This window comes from Leptopilina heterotoma, unplaced genomic scaffold (assembly GCF_015476425.1).
Source record: "Leptopilina heterotoma isolate Lh14 unplaced genomic scaffold, ASM1547642v1 Lhet_199, whole genome shotgun sequence".
Lineage (NCBI taxonomy): Eukaryota > Metazoa > Arthropoda > Insecta > Hymenoptera > Figitidae > Leptopilina > Leptopilina heterotoma.
Genome location: NW_025110915.1, coordinates 670,675 through 692,019, shown reverse-complemented (window position 1 = coordinate 692,019; position 21,345 = coordinate 670,675). Strand labels below are relative to the sequence as shown.

The following is a 21,345-nucleotide window of genomic DNA, read 5'->3' as shown; positions in this document are numbered from 1 at the left end:
ATTTCACAAATGAAAAAATATTTTTTCTTTTTATTATTTACAAAAGTAAAATTTGTAATAGTAAAAAATATTAAAATAATAAATAAATAATAATAAAAAAATAATAAAAAAATTTATTATATAAAAATAATAAATAAATAATGAGTATATTTATAATTAATAAAATAAGCAAACAAAAATCTTTGACCTGTACTAGTTAAAAAAAGTAATAATAAATCAATACTAGTTAAAATAGAAAATACGATAATTTTCTTTAATAATTCAATGTCTGATTAAATACTGACCTCTACTACTTAAATTAAAATATTCTTTGACCTCTACTACTTAAAAAAGTAATAATAAACCAATACTACTTAAAATCGAAAACACGTGAATTTTCTTTAGTAATTCAATGTCTGTTTAAGTAATAATAAACCAATACTACTCACAGTAAATCGTGAGGTATTAAAAAGTGTTACAGATTAAATAAACACCAAAAAACATTAAAATAATCAATTTTGGTGTTATTTTTTACAATGAATTAAATTTTAGTTCATTAAATTTTTTAATAACTATAAAACATGAAGATATCGATAACTCCGAGTCTTCGACTCGGAGTGATCGATTTCTTCATATTTTATAATAATTAAAGATGACCAAGTAATAAAATCATTATTTTATAAGAAAAAAATTCTTATAAAAAAAAAAAAAAATTAAATTAAAAAAAAAATTAAATTTTTTTTTTTAAATTAAATTAAAAATTCTTATATTATAAGAATATTATACTTCTTCAAAACTATTTTCATTATTTCAATTCAATTGTTATTTTCAAAAATTTTTAACTACAATTTTACTTTATATCTATTATTTTTAATAATTTTCGAAAAAGTTCTTTGGCAATTTTCAAATCCATTTGTTTACAATATTCAATTTCACGAAATTTCAATTATTCCTAAATTCTTCAATTAAATGCATATTAGAAAATAAAAACTTCAAATAATATAAAAGAAAAATCAATTCAACTTTTTCAAAAAAATTAATTTCAAAATTTAATTATTTTTAAAAATTCACGCTATATTACTTTTAATATTCAATTATAATCTAAAATTTAAACTAAAATTCGTTTTTAAATCAATTTTTATTAAAAAATTCTACAAGAATTTAATTATTTAAATGCAAAAGTAAATAATTTATTAAATATTTAAATGTTTCTCAAAATTCAATTCTCATAAAGAATTTTATTAACCAATTTGTAAATAATTAAATTCTCTTGTCGAATTTTATTAAAACTTGCATGAACATAATTACTTTTTTCAAGGAATTCAATTATAATTGTATGAAAAATAATTAAAATGCTGCGATGAGTTTTATGAGAATTTTCAAATTCATTCGTTTACAATTCAATTTTTCAAAATTTAAATTATTCGGAAATTCTGCAATTAAATATAATATTAAAAAATAAAAACTTGAAATAATTTCAATAAAAATCCTACTAAACTTTCAAAAAGAATTAATTCTACAGAATTTTTTGTCAAAAATATGAAACATTAAGAATTTCAAGGATTTTAGTTTGAAACTTTTTCAAAATTTAATTATTTCTAAAAATCCACGTTATAATGCTTTTAATATTTAATTATAATCTAAAATTTTAACTGAAATTCATTTTTAAAACCATTTTTATTAGTAAATTCTACGAGAATTCAATTATTTAAATACAAACATAAATTATTTATTAATATAATGTTTCTTGAAAGTAAATTCTCATAAAAAATGTTATCAACAAATTTTTTAAATCATTAAATTCTTTGGACGAATTTTAATAAAAATTTTAAGAATAATTACATTTTTCGATGAATTCGATTAAAATTGCATTAAAAATAATTAAAAATTCTGCAATGAGTTTTATTATTTATGAAAATAATTGAATTCCTAAAAGAATTTTATTATTTATAAAAATAATTGAATCACTGTAAAAATGTTATTATTTATGAAAATTATTGAATTATTGCGAAGAAATTTATAAAAAAAAATTGTAAATAATTGAATTCCTGTAAAATTTTTTATTATTTATGAAAATAATTGAATGTTTGCGTAGAATTTTATTCAAATTTTTTTTAATAGTGGAATTCTTTTGGAAAATTTTATTGAAATAGTAGATATTGAAAATTATTGAATTTTAGAAAAGTTTTGAAAATAATTTGAAATTTTGACAAGAATTTGATTAAAATTTTGTAAAATAATTGAATATCAGAAAAGAATTTTATTATTTATATAAAGAATTGTAATTTTGACGACAATTTAGTAAAATTTTTGAACACAATTGAATTTAGTAACTATGTTACTAAATTAGTTAGTAAGTTAGTAACTAACTTACTATCTTACTATTCTCCCTGGAGAAGCTAAATTCGTTGAATTTTTACAAATCGTTGACTTTGGTGTTTTGTTTAAAGTAAAATTTCACTTATTTTTAAAAATAACACCAAAATAGATTATTTTAATCCTTTCTGGTGTTAATTTAAACCTAGAGGGATTAAACTGTTGCAGATTATTTTAATCCATTCTGGTGTTATTTGAAAACTTCACGTTTTACTGTTCTTAAAATAGAAAAAACAATTATTTTCTTTAATAATTCAATGTCTGATTAATTACTGACCACTACTACTTAAATTTAAATATTCCTTGACCACTACTACTTAAGTTTGAATATTACTTCACATCTACTACTTAAAAAAGTAATAATAAGCCAATATTACTTTAAATATTTTTTATTTTTTTAAATATTGGTTTCCTACATAAAAAATATTATTTTCTTAAATAATTCAAAATCTGATTAAATACTGACCTCCACTACTTAAGTTTCAAGAATTCTTTGACCTCTACTACTTCAAAAAGAAAGTTTACTTTGAAATTGTTTACTATTAATCTACTTGTATATTTGTCAGACTATATGCATCGACTCGCACTAGTGAAAACAGAAATTTACTTTAGAAATTGTTCATTGTTAACTTGCTTCTCTCATTGTTCCACTTTACACAGACTTATACCACTTATAATATCAGACGTTAATTTTGGAATTTGTTTGCATTATTACCTTACTTTACTAATTGTCTGACTATACATTGATCTCTATTACTTGAAAGTAGAATCTGCTTCTGGAATTAATTATTGTTAACGTGCTTGTATAATTATCGGTCTATTCATTGACCTATACTACTTGAAATCGTATAATTACGATTGTTTTCATTAATAATTAGATGCCTGATCGCATAATGATCATCATTTTACTTAAACACAAATATCGTTAACTAATGTTAGTTATATTATTTACTACAAAGCAGAAATAATTGTTTGAAGTGAATCTGAATTAATTGAAGTCACAATGGAAATAATCTGAATTAATTGTTGTCACTCTTGATTTCTACTACTTTAAAGTTTATATAAAACAGAGAAAAGTAAACAAGTTCTAAAAACGTTTACTTCTTAAAACCAAAATTATTTAAAGTTATCCTATTTTTGAGCTCAAAACTTCTATTAAGTCAATTTTTGGACCATTCGTTTACTTGTCTGAATGTCCATTAATCTACTCTATACTTAAAATATATCATTTTCTTTAGGAATTTATTCATAATATTAAGACTTGAATAATTACTCGTTAATAAATGGTAAAATATACATTGACCTATACTACTTAAAATTGTTTTTATGGTTTTCATAAATTTTTATTTTTTTCATATCACGGTAAATCGTTAGGTATTAAAATAACACCAAAAAGGATTAAAATAATCCAATTTAGTGTTATTTTAATCCATTTTGGTGTTATTTTAACACCTAACGATTTACCGTGACATATTTACATATTATTGTTTATTATTACCATTATATTACTAGTTGTCTGACCATACATTGATCTGTTCTACTTAAAAAACGTAAATTTCTTTTGAAATTGTATGATTAATATTAGAATACAGCTATCATTGTCTGACTATTCATTGAGTCATACTACTGAAAATGGTAGTTCCACTTGTTTTAATCAAAAAATACAATGCCTGATCAAGTACTGTCTACTACTACTTAAACTCTATTTATTTTAATTCAGAATACATGAAATATGTTTAAAAATTTATTTATTTTTAATTAAAATCAATTATTAGACCGGTTTTTTGTTAAAATAATATTGCGTCAAGTTTTAAAAAGTAAAATTAATGTTTAATTCTGTTTTTGCATCACTGCAGCGGTCAGTATCTTTTCAAAATATTTTTATCAGCAAAAAATTTCGTTCATTTAATTACGTCAAAGAAATCAATTTTTCCAATATTCTGTGATAAAAAGGAGTAGATTGAAAATTGAAGTGAATTTGAACTTGAAGAGTAAAAAAAACGGTGTCATTTGCATTTTTTAATTTCATTACTTATTACAATTAATTTTCATTATAATTAATTATTATATTTAACTTTTATCATAATTAATTAACTATAATTACTATAATTATCAAATATTCAGAATTTAGTAATTAGGAGAAAATGCGATATGTATATAACTTTGAATATAATATTTCTATATACGTATAGGTACATATATGGTGAAACGATTTTCATGCAATGCAAGAGAGCGGTACATAAACCTCAATCGCTAACCAAAGGCAGTCTGTTTAGGAGTATGAATTCTAATTCCCATGTGGTCTCGAATATTCCGTGAACTAATGTGCTCACGCTTGATATATAGATTGACTGTTCGTTCTGATAGGAAGCCGCGTTCTCCAGATCCGAATTCTCCGGAGTCTCGAACTACGCTCTATTAATTCAAAAGGACTCACAGAGGGTCCAGAGACTATATTCATTGCTTCATGACACGGTCGACAAGCGAGTCTCAAAATCCATTGGGATTTACAACAGAGAAGAGAGCGTGCCTGTCGTCGTCGTCATAGTTGTGACGAAGATAACGTCTCTTATCAGCAGCGAAAGACGATTTACAAGATTGTTCGCGATTCATTCGAATATATATTCTATTTTTTATAGGAAAAAATTGTTTTTTTTTTAAATAAAAAAAGCTATTTAACAGTTGTTTTAATAAAAAAATGAAATGTCTGACCAAATACTGACTACTACTACTTTAATTTTTTTTATTTTTAAATAAACCACTCAGCTGAAAAAGTTTTAAAGAATTTCACTAGAATCATTCTATTGAATCATTCTATATGAATTCTTGTAAATATTCTATAGAAATTCCCTAGAACGATTCTATAGAATTTCTACATAAATTCTACTAAATTTTAGTGATTTTTAATTAGAAAGAATATAAATAATTTTTTTAGCATCATATTATTATTGTATGGTTACTGCAGGACTCGAACTAGGTCCGTAAATCACATAAAGGTCCGTAAATTTGCTTGAAGTCCGTAAAAGTAATTTTTTTTTTAAAAAAGGTCCGTAAAGTTTGTAATTTGATCAAGAAAGGACAAAAAGTTCGTAAATTGTACGATATAATTTGTAAACTTTTAGAGAAATTACAAATGATTGCAAAATTCAATTATTTTCAAAAGTAATCAAATTCTTCGCAAAAATTCTATTAAATTCAAAAATTTTTAAAAATTCTTGTCAAAATTTCAATTATTTTCAAAAAATTTCCTTAGTTTAATTATCGTCAATATCTATTATTTTCATAAAATAATAAAAATTTCACTGAAATTCAATTATTTACAAATTTATTATAAATTTCTTCGCAATATACATAATTCAATTATTTTTCTGAATAATAACATTTTTACAGGGATTCAATTATTTTTCTAAATAATAAAATTCTTCTTAGGAATTTAATTATTTTCATAAATAATGTAAAATTCATCGCAGAATTTTAATTATTGTTAATAAAATTTTAATCGAATTTCTCGATAAATGTAATTATTATTAAAAATTTTATTAAAATTCGTCAAACGAATTCAATTATTTAAAAATTTGTTGATAACATTCTTTATGAGAATAAAAATTCTAAGAAACATTCAAATGTACAATAAATTATTTTTTGTATTTAAATAATTAAATTTTAGTAGAATTTTATGATAAAAATTGATTTAAAAACGAATTTTAGTTAAAAACAAATCAAATTGAAAATTCTCAAAAAATTATTTAAAAAATTATTAAAAATAATGGATTTATAGAAAAATTTTAGTTAACAATATTAATTGGATCTTAATTTGGTTTTGACTTGTGAATCAATTTAACTTATTGTAGTTGTTTTTTTATAAAAAAGTTTCATGGACTTGAAGTGAAACTTTTTTATAAAAAAACACCTACAATAAGTTAATTTTAGTTAACACTTAAAAAAATTTATTTTCAGAGAAGTTACAAATTATTGCAAAAATTCAATTGTTTTTAAAAATAATAAAATCCTTCGCAAAAATTTAATTATGGTCAAAAATAGTAAAATTCTTCTTAGAACTTCAATTATTTTCATAAATAAGAAAACTTAATGCAGAATTTCAATTATTTTTAATACAGTTTTAATCGAATTTCTCGGAAAGTGTAATTATTCTTAAAAGTTTTATTAAAAATCGGCAAAAGAATTCAACTATTTAAAAATTTGTTGGTAAAATTCTTTATGAGAATTTTGAATTTTAAGAAACAATAAATTATTTATTTATTTATTTAAATAATTGAATTCTAGTAGAATTTTGAAATAAAAATTGATTTAAAAATGAATTTTAATTAAAAACAAATGATTTTGAAAATTCTTTAAAAACTATTTTAAAAATTATTAAAAATAATGAAATTATAAGAAAAATTTTAGTTGACACTTAAAAAAAATTCAATTTTGGAGAAATTCAATTGTTTTCAAGAGTAATAAAATCTTTCGCAGTTTAATTATGTTAAAAAATAGTCAATTCTTCTAAGGAATTCAATTATTTTCATTAAATAATAAAACTGAATTCAGAATTTCAATTATTTTTAAACAAATTTTAATCAAATTTCCCGGAAAATATAATTATTCTTTAAAATTGTATTAAAATTCATTAAAAGAATTCAACTATTTAAAAATTTATTGATAAAATTTTTTATAAGAATTTGAATTTTGAGAAACATTCAACTGTTCAATAAATTATTTATTTTTGTATTTAAATAATTGTATTCTAGTAGAATTTTCTAATAAAAATTTATTTAAAAACGAATTTTAGCTAAAATTTTAGATAATAATTGAATATTAAAAGCAATATAGCGTGAATTTTTAGAAATAATTGAATTTTGAAATTAATTTTTTTAAAATGGTGTGATTGAATTTTTTTTTATATTATTTGAAGTTTTTATTTTCTAATATATATTTAATTGAAGAATTTACGAATAATTAAAATTTGTAAAATTGAATATTGTCAATAAATGAATTTTGAAAATTGTAGAAGATCTTTTTTGAAAATTAATTGATTTAAAGAAAAATTTTAGTGAAAAATTCTTAAAAATAATAATTGAATTGAAATGATGAAAATAATTTTGAAGAAGTACAATATTCTAGTAATATAAAATAATGATTTTATCACTGGGACATTTTTAATTATTATAAAACAAGAAGAAATCGATCACTCCGAGTCGAAGACTCGGAGTTATCGATTTCTTCATGTTTTTTAGTCATGAGAAAATTTAATTTATACTTTTAAGTAAAATATTCTCTTATTTGACTTGGTTATATTTTTGTCAATAATAATTGGTCCGTAATTTTTCATTTTTGAACCAAAAAGTCCGTATTTTTAAATACTCTTACTGGTCCAAGTCCTGTTACTAAGTTAAATGAATTATATAATATATTTAAATGATAAAAACAATTTTTGACTAAAATTTGTCATAGAAATCAAATGTAAAATTCAATAACAAAATAATATAAAAGTTGAAAAATATTATTTCACGAATTTCAATTCTTTCTAATTAAAAATCACTAAAATTTAGTAGAATTCATGTAGAAATTCTATAGAATAATTCTAGTGAAATTCTGTAGAATATTTGCTAGAATTAATATAGAATGATTCTAGTGAAATTCTATAAAACTTTTTCGCACAAAAAGTATTAGTATTTATAAATTTATTTATTTTTTTAATTAAAAATACAATGCCTGACCAAACACTGACTACTACTACTGGAATTCTTCTTAAATACAACCGGGAATAAAAAAAATATTGCAGATAAGAAAAAAAAAAGAAGAATGAAAAGAACAAGGAAAAACAAGTAAAAATAGAAATAGAAGAAAAAATCGAAAACTACTGATATAAAAATCTGTTTAAAAAAAATGAGGTTAAAACGGACGTGTCTTGAATGCAGTGTAATAATAATAAAAATAAAATTTCTCTATATATATATTTTTTTTTTCTCTTCTGCCAGTAATAAAGATATTGCACGATGTGAACGGTGGTCTAGTATAACAAAAGCCCGTTATATGATAAACAGTTTAACATCTAAAAGTTGAAAATAACTTTCTCATATATAAAGAATTGATCCAATATTGCTTGGCTGGATCACATGTTTATCGCGATATCATAACAGTGGCAACCGGTAAGGTAACGAGGACTCTTCGAGCTGCTTCCATAAAGAGTGGATTCTTGAAGCGATAACGCTAAGCGTTTTATGAACCCTTAAACTCCCTCCTCTCTCTCTTTCTCTCTCTCTCTCTCCTTCCCTCTCCATCCAAATACTAGCGTGAGAGTGTGCGCAAAAGATTATCTTTATAATATCGTTAAAAACGATGTGTTTATGTCTAGTGCTGTTGCATAACCTCTATATATATATGTATACGTCGCACATACCGTTTTGTCACTATGCGACAGAGGAACATCCTCTTGAAAATCTTGGGAAAATGCCAAACGGGCGAGGGAACAGGCCTCGATTTTCCCATAATTGAAGGGCTCAATAAATAATACCGTGCAATATATGCATATATATGTAGTCCATGTATATATAGTACATATAGTATATATTCTAGTAAATAGTGATTCCATTCAGTTTTCGCTTCCTGGATTTAAATTGTGTTTATATACTCTCTCTCTCTCCCTCCCTCTCTTCATTCCCCTCTTTCTCTCTGGATCCATATAGAATTTAACCCCTTTTACCCTCTACCAGTGCCTATTTTACCTCTTCACTAGAATTTCACTCCCCCCCTCTCTCTCTTTCTCTCTCCTCAACACTTTTCATCCCTACCACCTGCTTCATCCGTAAGTTGGCGGTAAGCGAAAACGATCGATGATTCTCGCAGACTTTATTATTTTACCCACAGTGAAGGCTGCCAAGACGCAAAATCCGTGAAGCCTCACTTCTAGCAATTACGGCAAGCGTCTAAATCACTTTTCTAAAGGTTGTTTATGACTCGAAAACCCCGCTTTTTCACACGAAACTTTCACATTGTGTATTCAATCATTCATTATCTTCATTTTTTTTTTTAGAAACTAACATTAAGATATATGATTCATTAAAATATTTATATTCTATTTTACAGTATTTTCTCTTCTCATTTTCCCAGTTTATAATGAAAATAAAGTATTAATGTGTTTTTAATTCTTTTTCGGTCAAATATTGATCTACTTTTATTTATTGATGTTAGTTAAACATAATCTATATTAAGGGCATGTGGAACTAGACAACTTCGATTGATAATTGTATTAATATTCCCACTGATCTTCTTAAAAAATATAAATTATAAATATTGATAAATTAAATTATTATGATAATTATTAACTATTGATAAAATTAAGGGAAATATTGTTTCAAATGTAAACACATAGATCTCAAGTCCAATTAATAGAAAAATTGTCTTTAAAATATTATTTTTCATTTAATAAAAAGTTTGATATTTTTTTGAGAAAAAAAGACAATCAAATACAAATTAATATTGAAAAAAATGAATAAATTTCTATTTCTATTGAAACATTCATTTTTTTCATTGAATTTGTATTCGATTGTCTTTTCTTCTCGAAAATTGTCAAAAAAAATGAAAGTTTGAATAGAAAAATATAAATTTATTCATTTTTTTAAATGTTAATTTGTGTTTGATTCTCTTTTTTTCTCAAAAAATATCAAAGTTTTTATATTTAAAGAAAAATAATATTTAAAAGAAAATTTTTGTATTAATTGGACTAGAGATCCATGCCTCAATAAATAAAATATTATTTTTCTTATATTTTGTCAAGATTTATTTTATATTTTTTACGAAAACCGGTGGAAATAATTATTCTTTTTAAATGTTTTCAATTTTTATATTAATGTTCTGAAAATCATGGAATTCTTGCAAAGTATTTATAATAAAAAAATTGAAAATAATTGATTTCACTTCGAGGATTTTATCAACATTTTTTTTTCAATAATTGAATTCTTTCGAGAAAATGTAATTAAAATATTGTAGGTATTGAAAATAATTTATTTCTTGGCAAGATTTTTCTTAAAATTCTTTAAAATAATTAAATTGTTTTGAAGAATTTTTTTCAATATTCTATTCAAAATAGTGGAGTTTTTTTAAAATAATTTTTACTGAAAATTTTTAAGGTGATTGAATTTTATCAAGAATTCAATTATTTTCAAATAAATTGTAATAAAATTCTTTGCAAAAAGTCAATTTATAATAATACAAATCTTTGTAAAGGAATTAAATTTTTTTTATATAAATAATAAAATTTTTATTAGGATTTCACTTATTTTCAAAACAATTTTAATTGATTTCTTCGAAAATTTCCTTTATTTTTTAAAATCTCGTAAAATTTCTCCATGAAAATTCAATTATTTTAAAAAGTAATTGGATTTTTCACAAGAGTTCAATTATTTAGAAAAACTTTAAATAAAATTCAATTTAAGAATTCAATTATTTTCATAAATAATAAAATTTTCACTGGAATTAAATTATTTTAAATACAATTTTATTGAATTCCAGGGAAAATTATATTATTTTTAAATTCTTCGTAAGAATTCAATTATTATATCAATAAATAGTAATTTTTTCTCATTTATTCAATTAAATTAAATACAACTTTCATAAAATTTTTCTAAAAAATTTACTTATTTCTTAAAATTATGCAAAAATTCAATTATTTGCAGAAATAATACATTTTTCAATTATTTTCAGAAATATCTAAATTTTCGTTGTACTAAAAATCATTGAATTCTTGTAAAGTATTTTTAAAAAAATCGAATATAATTGCATTCATTACAAGAATTTTATCAACATTTTTTCAAATCATTGATTTCTTTTAAATAAATTTATTAGAGTTTTTGTAAATAATAACATTTTTTTGAAGAATTTTATTAAATTTCGTAAAAATAATATAAATTTTGAAAATAATTTTAATTGAAAATTTTGAAAATAATTGTAATTTACAAAGAATTTTATTAGTAACTTTTGAGAACAATTGAATTATTTAGAGAAAATTGTATTACAATTTTAAAAAAATAATTAAACCTGTTAGAGAAATTTTATTAAAATTGTATTGAAAATAATTGAATATCTCAGAAGAATTTTATTATTTACAAAATTTATTGAATTGTTTCGAAGAATTTTATCTGAATTTTTGGAAATAATTGAATTTTTTCAAGGAATTATATTAAAAATTTTGAAAATAATGATTTTTTAAAAGAATTTCATCAAAATTGTTAAAAATAATTCAATTTATATTAAAATTCTTTAAAATAATCGATTTTAAATAATATTTTTAAAAATAATTGTATTCTTTCGATAAATTTTATTAAAATTGTATTGAAAATAATTGAATTGCTCTAAAGAATTTTACTATTTATGAGAATAATGAAATTCTTAAAAAGAAATTAAATTAAAATTGAATTTTTACATATTTATTTAACGAAAATTGACAGTAGATATTTAGTAAAGTAGGGAATTCTAATAAAGTGAAAATCCTAAAATGTGTATAAAAAGAAGAATAGTAATAATTGAAAAATATAAGAAATAAAGTTTGACATTTAGTTGAATAGTGTAATAGAATTTTAAGTAAGAAAATAAAACTTGAAACTAAGTAGTATAGGTCAATGTTTAGTCAGACAATAATTAATACATAAATTACAATTTAACTGAATATTGACTAGAAGTACTTATTTTAAAATATATACATTTTTATTTTAAAATTAGGTGATTCGATTCAATATTTAGTCCGGGCTGGTATTATTTACAAATTTTTTTTGTCCAACTGCATATTGGCTAAAACTACTGAAATTGAAATATAATTTCTTGTTATGAATATTTCTACATTCAATTTTGTGACAAAAAAATAATTTTTTACTTTGAGTTAAGTAGTACAAGTCGATAGATTTAATTAGACTCGAACAATTAATTAAAGTTCTAACTTAAGTAGTTCTAAACTTAATTAAGCAATATTTAACGATTAGTCTGTCCATGTGTTGACATGAACTACTCAATTTACATGAGGAATAGGTATTAACTGTTGAAAACAAATTTTCGAACTTAATTTAAAATATAAATAATTTTCTACTATGACTTAAGTAGTTTAAGTCTATATTTATTCAGACAAGAACTTAGATAGTTTAGAAGTTTGAGCAATATTTTTCACTTTTTTGTCTGATTAAATATTGACTGGAACTACTTAATTAAAATGAAAAATAATTTCAAATTAAGTAGTACAAGTCAAGGTATAGTAAGACTAAATAACAGAAGTGAAAATCAAACTACATTATTATCCAGAAGTACTGAAAAACCATAATTATTTACTTTCTAGTCTCATCAAATATTGACTTCAACTACACATTTCTAATAAAAAAATTGTTTATTTAAAAACAAGTAGCTCGAGTCAAAGATTTAGTCGAACTCTACAAACAGACTGAATATTGACCTAAATCACTTTTTTTAACATAAATGGAGTACAATTTAGTAGTAGTACTACAAGTTGCAATCCTATTTTTATTAAATATTAAAGAATTAGAAAAAATACTATATTATCAGAATGTAAAAAAATATATTTAATAGAAAAAAGAACATAGATAGATATTATAATTTATAATTTATAATTTATAAAACTATAGACTTAAGCTTTAAAAAGCAGAAATATTTGCTATTTGGCAAACGATAAAAAAAATTATTTCCTTTTTTTACTTAAAAAAAAAAATATATTAAATTCGATGATAAAACGTATAGAAAAACTTTGTTAATAATTGTACTTTTTTTATTTGTAAAAGTTTCGTTACACTCTCGTGGGAAATATATGTGGTACAAAAAACTGTCTAATTGTCTTTAAAGGACTGTCATCCATTCTTCTGATAAAGCGTATGACATATATAAATACACACACTGTATATATATAGAGATATATATGTATCATAAAAGAATAAAAGACTTTCCAAATGTTCATTAATCAAAGGCCACGTGGAGAAATTCGTGACATATTTTTTACATTCTGTAATAAAAGTAATACACACAAAATGCTTTACCAGTTTCGAGAGAAGACAAAATAAAAATTTCTCCCCTTTACAAAATGCTGTTATTATATTTTTTATATATTGTTATATCTACTTATACTTTTATTATTATTATTTTTAATATTATTATTACTATTACTATTACTATCATTATATTAATATTTATTGTATTATTTTATTTATTTTATCCATTTGTAAAATAGATGTTAGTATTTTTTATTATTATCATTATTTATTACTGTATTCTCCATTATTATAAACATTATTATTATAATTTTTATATCATTACTGCAATATAAATATTTGTATTTTGTACTTTTTTTTAATTGACATTTTATTTTATAATTTATTATTATTACTATTATTGTTATTGAAACTATTTTCGTATTTCTTTTTTCGTTATTAGCATTAATAATATTATTTTTGCAATTAGCCATAGACGACGAACCTTTAGACTTTCGTTATTATACTTTTGTTAAAAAAAACTTTAATTTTTTTTTTCAATAAAATATAAAAATTTTTTATATAATTTGCGATATTAAAATCACAGTTTTCTTAAAAGTATTAAATTATTACTAAAGATTATCAATTTAATACTAAAATGTAGATAAAATAAAAAGTGTTTCTAAAATTTTTGTATCAATTTAGTATCAATTTAATACTTTCAAGAAAACTGTGCTACAAAAGTTATTTTTATTTACAAAATTTTTAAAGATATTTTTGAAAATTAAGAATTAAATTATTATTTTATATTATAAGAATATTGTACTAATTTCAAAATTATTTTCATCATTTTAATTCAATTATTATTTTTAAGGATTTTACACTAAAATTTTTTTTTAAATCAATTAAATTTTCAAAAAAGTTCTTCTACAATTTTCAAAATCCATTTATTTACAATATTCAATTTTACAAATTTCAATTATTCGTAAATTCTTCAATTAAATATATATTTGAAAATAAAAACTTCAAAAAATATTTTAAAAATCAATTACACTTTTTAATGAAATTAATTTTAAAATTCAATTATTTCTAAAAATTGACGCTATATTTCTTTTAATATTCAATTATTATCTAAAATTTTAACAAAAATTCATTTCTACATCAATTTTTATTAGAAAATTCTACTAGAATACAATTATTTAAATACAAAAATAAGTAGTTTATTGAACAGTTGAATGTTTCTCAAAATTCAAATTCTCATTAAGAATTTTATGAATAAATTTTTAAATATTGAATTCTTTTAATGAATTTTAATAAAATTTTTAAGAATAATTACATTTTCCGAGAAATTTGATTAAAAATTTATTAAAAATAATTGAAATTGTAGATTGAGTTTTATTATTTAATGACAATATTTGACTTCATAGAAGAATTTACTAATTTTTTACATAATTAAATTTCAACGAAAGATTTTTTTAAAAAAGATTTTGAAAAGAAAAGATTTTATTACTCTTGAAAACAATTGAATTTCTCCAAAATTAAATATTTTTTTAGTGTCAACGAAAATTTTTCTTTAAATCCATTATTTTTAATAATTTTTTAAATAGTTTTTTGAGAATTTTTAAATTCATTTGTTTTTAACTGAAATTAATTTTTAAATAAATTTTTATTATGAAATTCTACTTGAATTCCATTATTTAAATACAAAAAATAATTAAATTATATTGTGAAGATATTTATAAAAAATTTGTAAATAATTGAATTTCTGGGAAATTATTATTATTTTATGAAAATAACACCTAGATACTAAAAATCATTAAATTGAGGAAAATTTTTGAAAATAATTGAAATTTTACCAAGAATTTTATTAAAATCTTTGAAAATAATTGAATTTCGGAAAAAAATTTTATTATTTATAAAGATAATTGAAATTTTGACAAGAATTTTCAAAAATTTTTGAAATAATTGAATTTTTGCTAAGAATTTTATTACATTTGAAAATAATTGAATTTTACAATTATTTGTAATTTCTCTAAAATTTTCCAAATTATATTGTATAATTTACGATCTGTTTGTCCTTTTTTTTTTTATCAAAAAACGGACTTTACGGACTGAAATTTATTTTCAAATCAGTATATTTATTAGAAAAATCTACGGGAATTCAATTATTTAACTATAAAAATAAATATTTTATTAAACAATAAATTGAATGTCTCTTAAAATTGAATTTTCATAAAGAATTTTATCAACTAATTTTTAAATAACAGAATTCGTTTGACGAATTTTAATAAAATTTTTAAGAATAATTACATTTTTTAAAAAATTCGATTAAAATTTTATTAAAAATAATTGAAATTCTGCGATGAGTTTTACATATATTTATGAAAATAATTAAATTCCTAAAAAGAATTTTATTATTCAGAAAAATAATTGTATCCCTGTAAAAATTTTATTATTTAGAAAAATAATAATTGAATTATATTGCAAAGAAATTTATAAAAAAAAATTTGTAAATAATTGAATTTCTGTGAAAATAATAGATATTAAAAATCATTAAATTGAGAAAATTTTTTGAAAATAATTGACTTGAACTACTTAATGTACATAACAAAATTTGTTTCTTCAATTATTTTACTGTGAACAAAAATTGTAATGTTTGTGGTCCAGAAGTTTTGATACAATTACAAGTACTTAATTTTTAATATCTTTTCCTTAGTTATTTATATGTTTCCTGTGGAAATAAAAATAATGATTTTATTTAACAATTTCTTCTCATTTTTTGCTTACAGATTTTCTACAAAGGAATCGGCAACGCACGCTATCGTTGCAGTGCACAACACTGATATCAATGGTCAGACGGTGAAGTGTAGTTGGGGTAAGGAAAGCGGAGATCCCAACAATGCTCAACAGACCGGACAGGTAAATATACGAGTTGCATCCCTATATATATATGTATATATAACTATATCTGTATAGCTTTAGTCAGCGACCTTAATCCTTGACGTTAACTCGACTCACGAGAGCACACGATTGTACCCCATTGCCCCTATCGAGGTTTACGATTATCGACCACCATCTTTCCGTTTTCTTCTCTTTTATATATATAAGGTACAGGAGAGAATCTCCAACCTCTCGTAAATCGAACTTTGTCAGGGATTCGCTTCCTTTTCGCCAAAGGGAACGACAGAGAACGAGAGAGAGAGAGAGACAGAGTGAAACTTCCACCACCTGGACGCGAATCTTCTTTTGCAATGTTCACTTTCAGTGTTGGTGGGGAGGGGGGACAACACACAATGGGGCGAACTCGGGAATTATATATATATATATATAAAATGTAAGTAATCTGGACTCAGCGTCCATTCAAGCCGAAAAAATCCTAAATTGAGACCTCGCTTTCTCTCTAAGGAATTGTCGGGGAGTAATTCTCCCTACTTTATGGAATTTACCCCTTTCGAAATCCCAAGTGACTTCATATATGTGTCCTATAGGGAAATTTTTTTTCTCTCTCTTTTTTTTGTGTGTGATCGATTGCATTTTTTGCACGTAATATTATTTATTCTTCTAAATATTATTTTTTTAAATAAATTTATTTTTTTCCCCACTTGAAGAATTTTTTAAAATTTTTTTACAATCAATTTTTCAATCTAAATAACCACCACCTCTCTAAAAAAAAAAAAAAAATTATCAGCGATATTTTTTGGTATCAGTAGGGAAGTCAAGATTTAATCAGACAAGGACATTTAATCTGCATGTAATTCTGTAAAATATAAAAAAGATTTTCGTGAGGCAAAACAATATTATAAACTAGGAGAATATGGATATTAGGGGAAAAGGCCACTTTTAGTCAGACATATAATTTAATTTGCATTTACTTTTGTTAAATAAATAATGGAAACTAATTTTTTCAAACATCATTATGAGCATAATTTCAAAATAAGTATAACAGTAGTAAAATCGATATTGCAGTCACACAGAATATTTAATTTGTATTTAATTCAGATAAACAAATAATTGAAATAAATTTTAGTCAGACGACAAGATTCAAATAATTACAATCTGAGTAGCAGTAGTAAAATCGAGATATAGTCAGACCATCATATAATTTGCGTTTAATTTAGTTAACTAAGTAATAGAAACAAGTGTTAGCGAGACAGCAGGATTAAAATAATTACAATTTGGTATCAGTAGGAAACTCGAGTTTTAGTCTTAAATATAATTAAATTTGTGTTTAATTGAGTCAAATAAATAGTAGAAACAAATTTTAGTACAGGATTTATGATGTGCACAATTCTAAATGTACTATTAGTAGTAAAATCGAGTTTTAGTCATACAACGTATTTTATTTGGGTTTAATTTGATTAAGTTAGTAGTAAAAGTAAGTTTTAGTCAGACAATATAATTCAAATAATTACAATTTTGTGTATAAGTAGTAAAATCGGTATATAATCAGACCAATTATATAATTAGTATTTAATTGTTTCATAAGTAGTAGAAATAAATGTTTGTCAGACAGCATGATTCAAAGTTAATTACAATTTGATGTCAGTAGTAAAATCGTGTTCCTATTTCTGTATAATTGAGGCAAAAAAGTAGTAGAAACAAATTCTAGTCTGAAGACATGATTTAAATGTTAAATGATCAATTTTAAGTTTTATAAAATTTAAATGTGGAATGAATTTAATTAGAAATTTTAATGAACTTAGATTTTTGAAAAATTTTAATAATTCAAAATCTTCTAAAATTAGTTAAATTTATTGTAAACAAATATATTTCATTAATTATTTAAAATAATGGATTTAAAGAAGAATTTCCGTTAAAAACACTAAAAAAAATTGAATTTTAAAGAAGTTACAAATAATTGCAGAAATTCAATTATTTTCAAAAGTAATAAAATTCTTATCACAAAATTCAATTATGTTCAAAATTTACAAAAAAATCTCGACAAAATCCCAATTATTATCTTTATAAACAAAAAAATTCTTCTTCAAAATTCAATTATTTTCAAAAATTTTAATAAAATTCTAGTCAAAATTTCAATTATATTCAAAAATTTTCCTCATTTCAATGATTTTCAATATCTCCTATTTTAATAAAATTACCCAAAAAAATTCAATTATTTAAAAATAATTTTAATAAAATTGTACGCAAACATTTAATTATTTTCATGAATAATAAAAATTTCCCAGAAATTCGAATATTTACAAATTTTTTATAAGTTTCTTCTGAATAATTCAATTATTTTCATAAATAAAAAATAATAAAACTCATCGCAGAATTTCAATCATTTTTATTTTTTAATGCAATTTTAATCAAATTCCTTGAAAAATGTAACTATTCTAAAAAATTTTATTAAAATTCGTCTAAAGAATTTAATTATTTAAAAATTTGTTAATATTTGTTAATTCTTTATAAGAATTAAGTTTTAAGAAACATTCAATTATTCAATAAATAATTTACTTTTGCATTTAAATAATTTAATTCTCGTAGAATTTTCTAATAAAAATTGATTTGAAAATGAATTTTATTTTAAATTTTAGATAATTTCTGAAATTATTAAAAATAATCAATTTTAAGAATAATTTTAGTTTAAAATTCTGGAAAGTAATAATTGAATTAAAATGATAGAGATAATTTTAAAGAAGTTACACTAACAATATTTTTATAATATAAAATAATGGTTTTAACACTCGATTTTCTTTCATTATTATAAAACATAAAGAAATCGATTAATCCGAGTCGAAGACTCGGAGTAATCGTTATCTTTATCTATTATAACAATATTTTTAAAGTTAATTAATTTCAAAAAGGTTTGAATTTGAAATTTTTGAAAATCTTAATTCCTATGGAAAAATAATAATTAAATATTTAAAATAGAAATTATTGTTTTCGAATAATTTTAGAATTAAAGATATTCGTACATAAATTTAACAGACCACTTTTTTCAATAAAATTTTTTTTTATTTCTAAGAAGTCAAAAATTTATAGTTTCATTTTCAATTACATTTTCTAATTGACAAATATAATTTACAAACATTTTTTCCTTTATTTTAAAAAAACTTTGAATTTTATTAAAACAATTTAAATTAAGAAATGGAATTGATGCAAATTATTTCCTTATGAAAATTGAAAATTTTCTTTAAAAATATTATAAGAAACGGGAATATTTAATGTTTTTCTTCCCAAGTGAAAAAAATCTAGTGTTTTTTATAAATAAAAACGAGAATACTTTGCATAATAATTTTAATCAGTCAAAAGAAATTTGTTACAGAAAAAAGCAAATAACAAACAAAATGGGTATATTTTTTATTTCTAAAAACAGAATTTTTTTTTAAATTTTCTAATTTGTAATATTATTTTATTATAAATCATGAAAAAATACCTGCATATTTTTGATTTGTCCATCAATATTTCTTAAAGAAAAAAAAACAAAAGCGAACATAGAACCTAACTTTAAACTGCGGACAGAATAAATGAAAGAATACGAAGATTAATATAGAATTAATTAATTTCCTACACTTTAATTATTTCAAAATAATAACTTTAAAAAATAATAACTTTAAAATTTTGCAAAACAACGATTACCCTTTAGAATTTATACAAAAAAATATTAAAAAACGAAAACATACATTAATTCATAAAACAATAGATAAAAAACAAACTAACAATGTCGTTAGTATTTATCAACAACTACCTAAAATCTGTATTCCTTTCAATGATATTTATTATCAATTATCTAATATTTTAAATAAATATAATTTACTTTCTATTCCTATTGTGGAAAAAAGCTTAAGCTCTGTAATAAAATTAGGAAAGGACTTGACAAAAAAGTGGGATCGGAATAATATTGTTTATAAATTTAATTGTAATAGTTGCCCTGCAACATATATTGGTGAATCAAAGCGTACTTTGAAAAAAAGAATTAGCGAGCATAAAAACAAAAACCTCGAATCCGTTGTGAACAAACATCAAACTGAATATAATCATTCTTTTAATTTTGACGATGCAGAAATTTTAGATTATGAAACTTCTTATAAAAAACGATTAATTTCTGAGATGATTTATATTAAATGCAATAATTTTACTATTAACAAGAAGGAAGATATACAGTTTCTTAGTAATTCCTATTTTCCTTTGCTTAATAAATTGAAATAATGGTTATAATTCATAATATTTCGATTGCGGGTCATTGACCCCATCGACTGTATATAACGCGAAAATTGTCACCGGCTCAGTCAGTTTGACTAATCACTCGTTTTAATATGTTTGTGATTTGTAAATTTAAATATTTTATTTTTTTGTTGTATTGCGTTTATTTATGTTTTTAATTTATTGACGTGATGTTTATTTATTGACTTTAACTAGGTAAAAATTGTTTTTTATTTTTTGTTTAAATTTAAATTTTCAAAATTTTGTTGTATTAATTTTTTTTTTTAAAAAAATTTTTCTATTAAAGTGACCTGATGATGGTGGCGAACCTGACCACCGAAACGTCGTCTATTTTATAAAAAAGTAAAAGAGTGTTTTTCTTTTACCTTTTATATACGTCTTCCAAAAATCGAAAAAATTAATTTATTAAACTTTAAAAAATAATTATTAATTTTCAAATATTTTGAAAATCTTTTTTTTATATTATTTTCACGATAAACGTACATTTATGTCCACCTACCAAAAAAAACTGTAAATTTCTTCATTCAAAAATTACAAAGTCAAATTTTTTATCCCTCCCGAAAATAAGCTCAGAAAAAAGAAATGCGAAGAAAAAAATTGAGGAATGCAGTGACTATCGGGCCGGGTCTTAAGAAACTCGCCCCGAGCATTCTAGAGAGTAAACCACAAGGAGGAAAATATCTCTCCCACGTTGGAAATTCACGGAAGTTGGAAAGTTGTTGAAATTCGGGGTGTAGCGGTAGTTACCGGGGGCTTTCGGCTTTCCATAGAGCACAAGAGGATTTTGAAAGGAAGAGGTCTTAGCTTCAGTAGCTATGACTTTGACTTAGGGTTGGGATTTCGGGGTTTTCAAAGGTGG

At 21.7% G+C, this 21,345-nt stretch overlaps 1 protein-coding gene across 8 annotated transcripts in view; it reads left to right on the top strand.

The window, feature by feature from the left end:
* The window catches only part of LOC122501065 (nucleolysin TIAR-like), a 503,799-nt gene that overhangs the window by 447,490 nt on the left and 34,964 nt on the right, over positions 1-21,345 (top strand). For all 8 annotated transcript variants that reach the window (XM_043610312.1, XM_043610310.1, XM_043610308.1 and 5 more), the window contains one exon: positions 16,109-16,238. In XM_043610312.1, the coding sequence (XP_043466247.1) occupies positions 16,109-16,238 (130 nt within the window). The remainder of the gene's footprint in view (positions 1-16,108; positions 16,239-21,345) is intronic.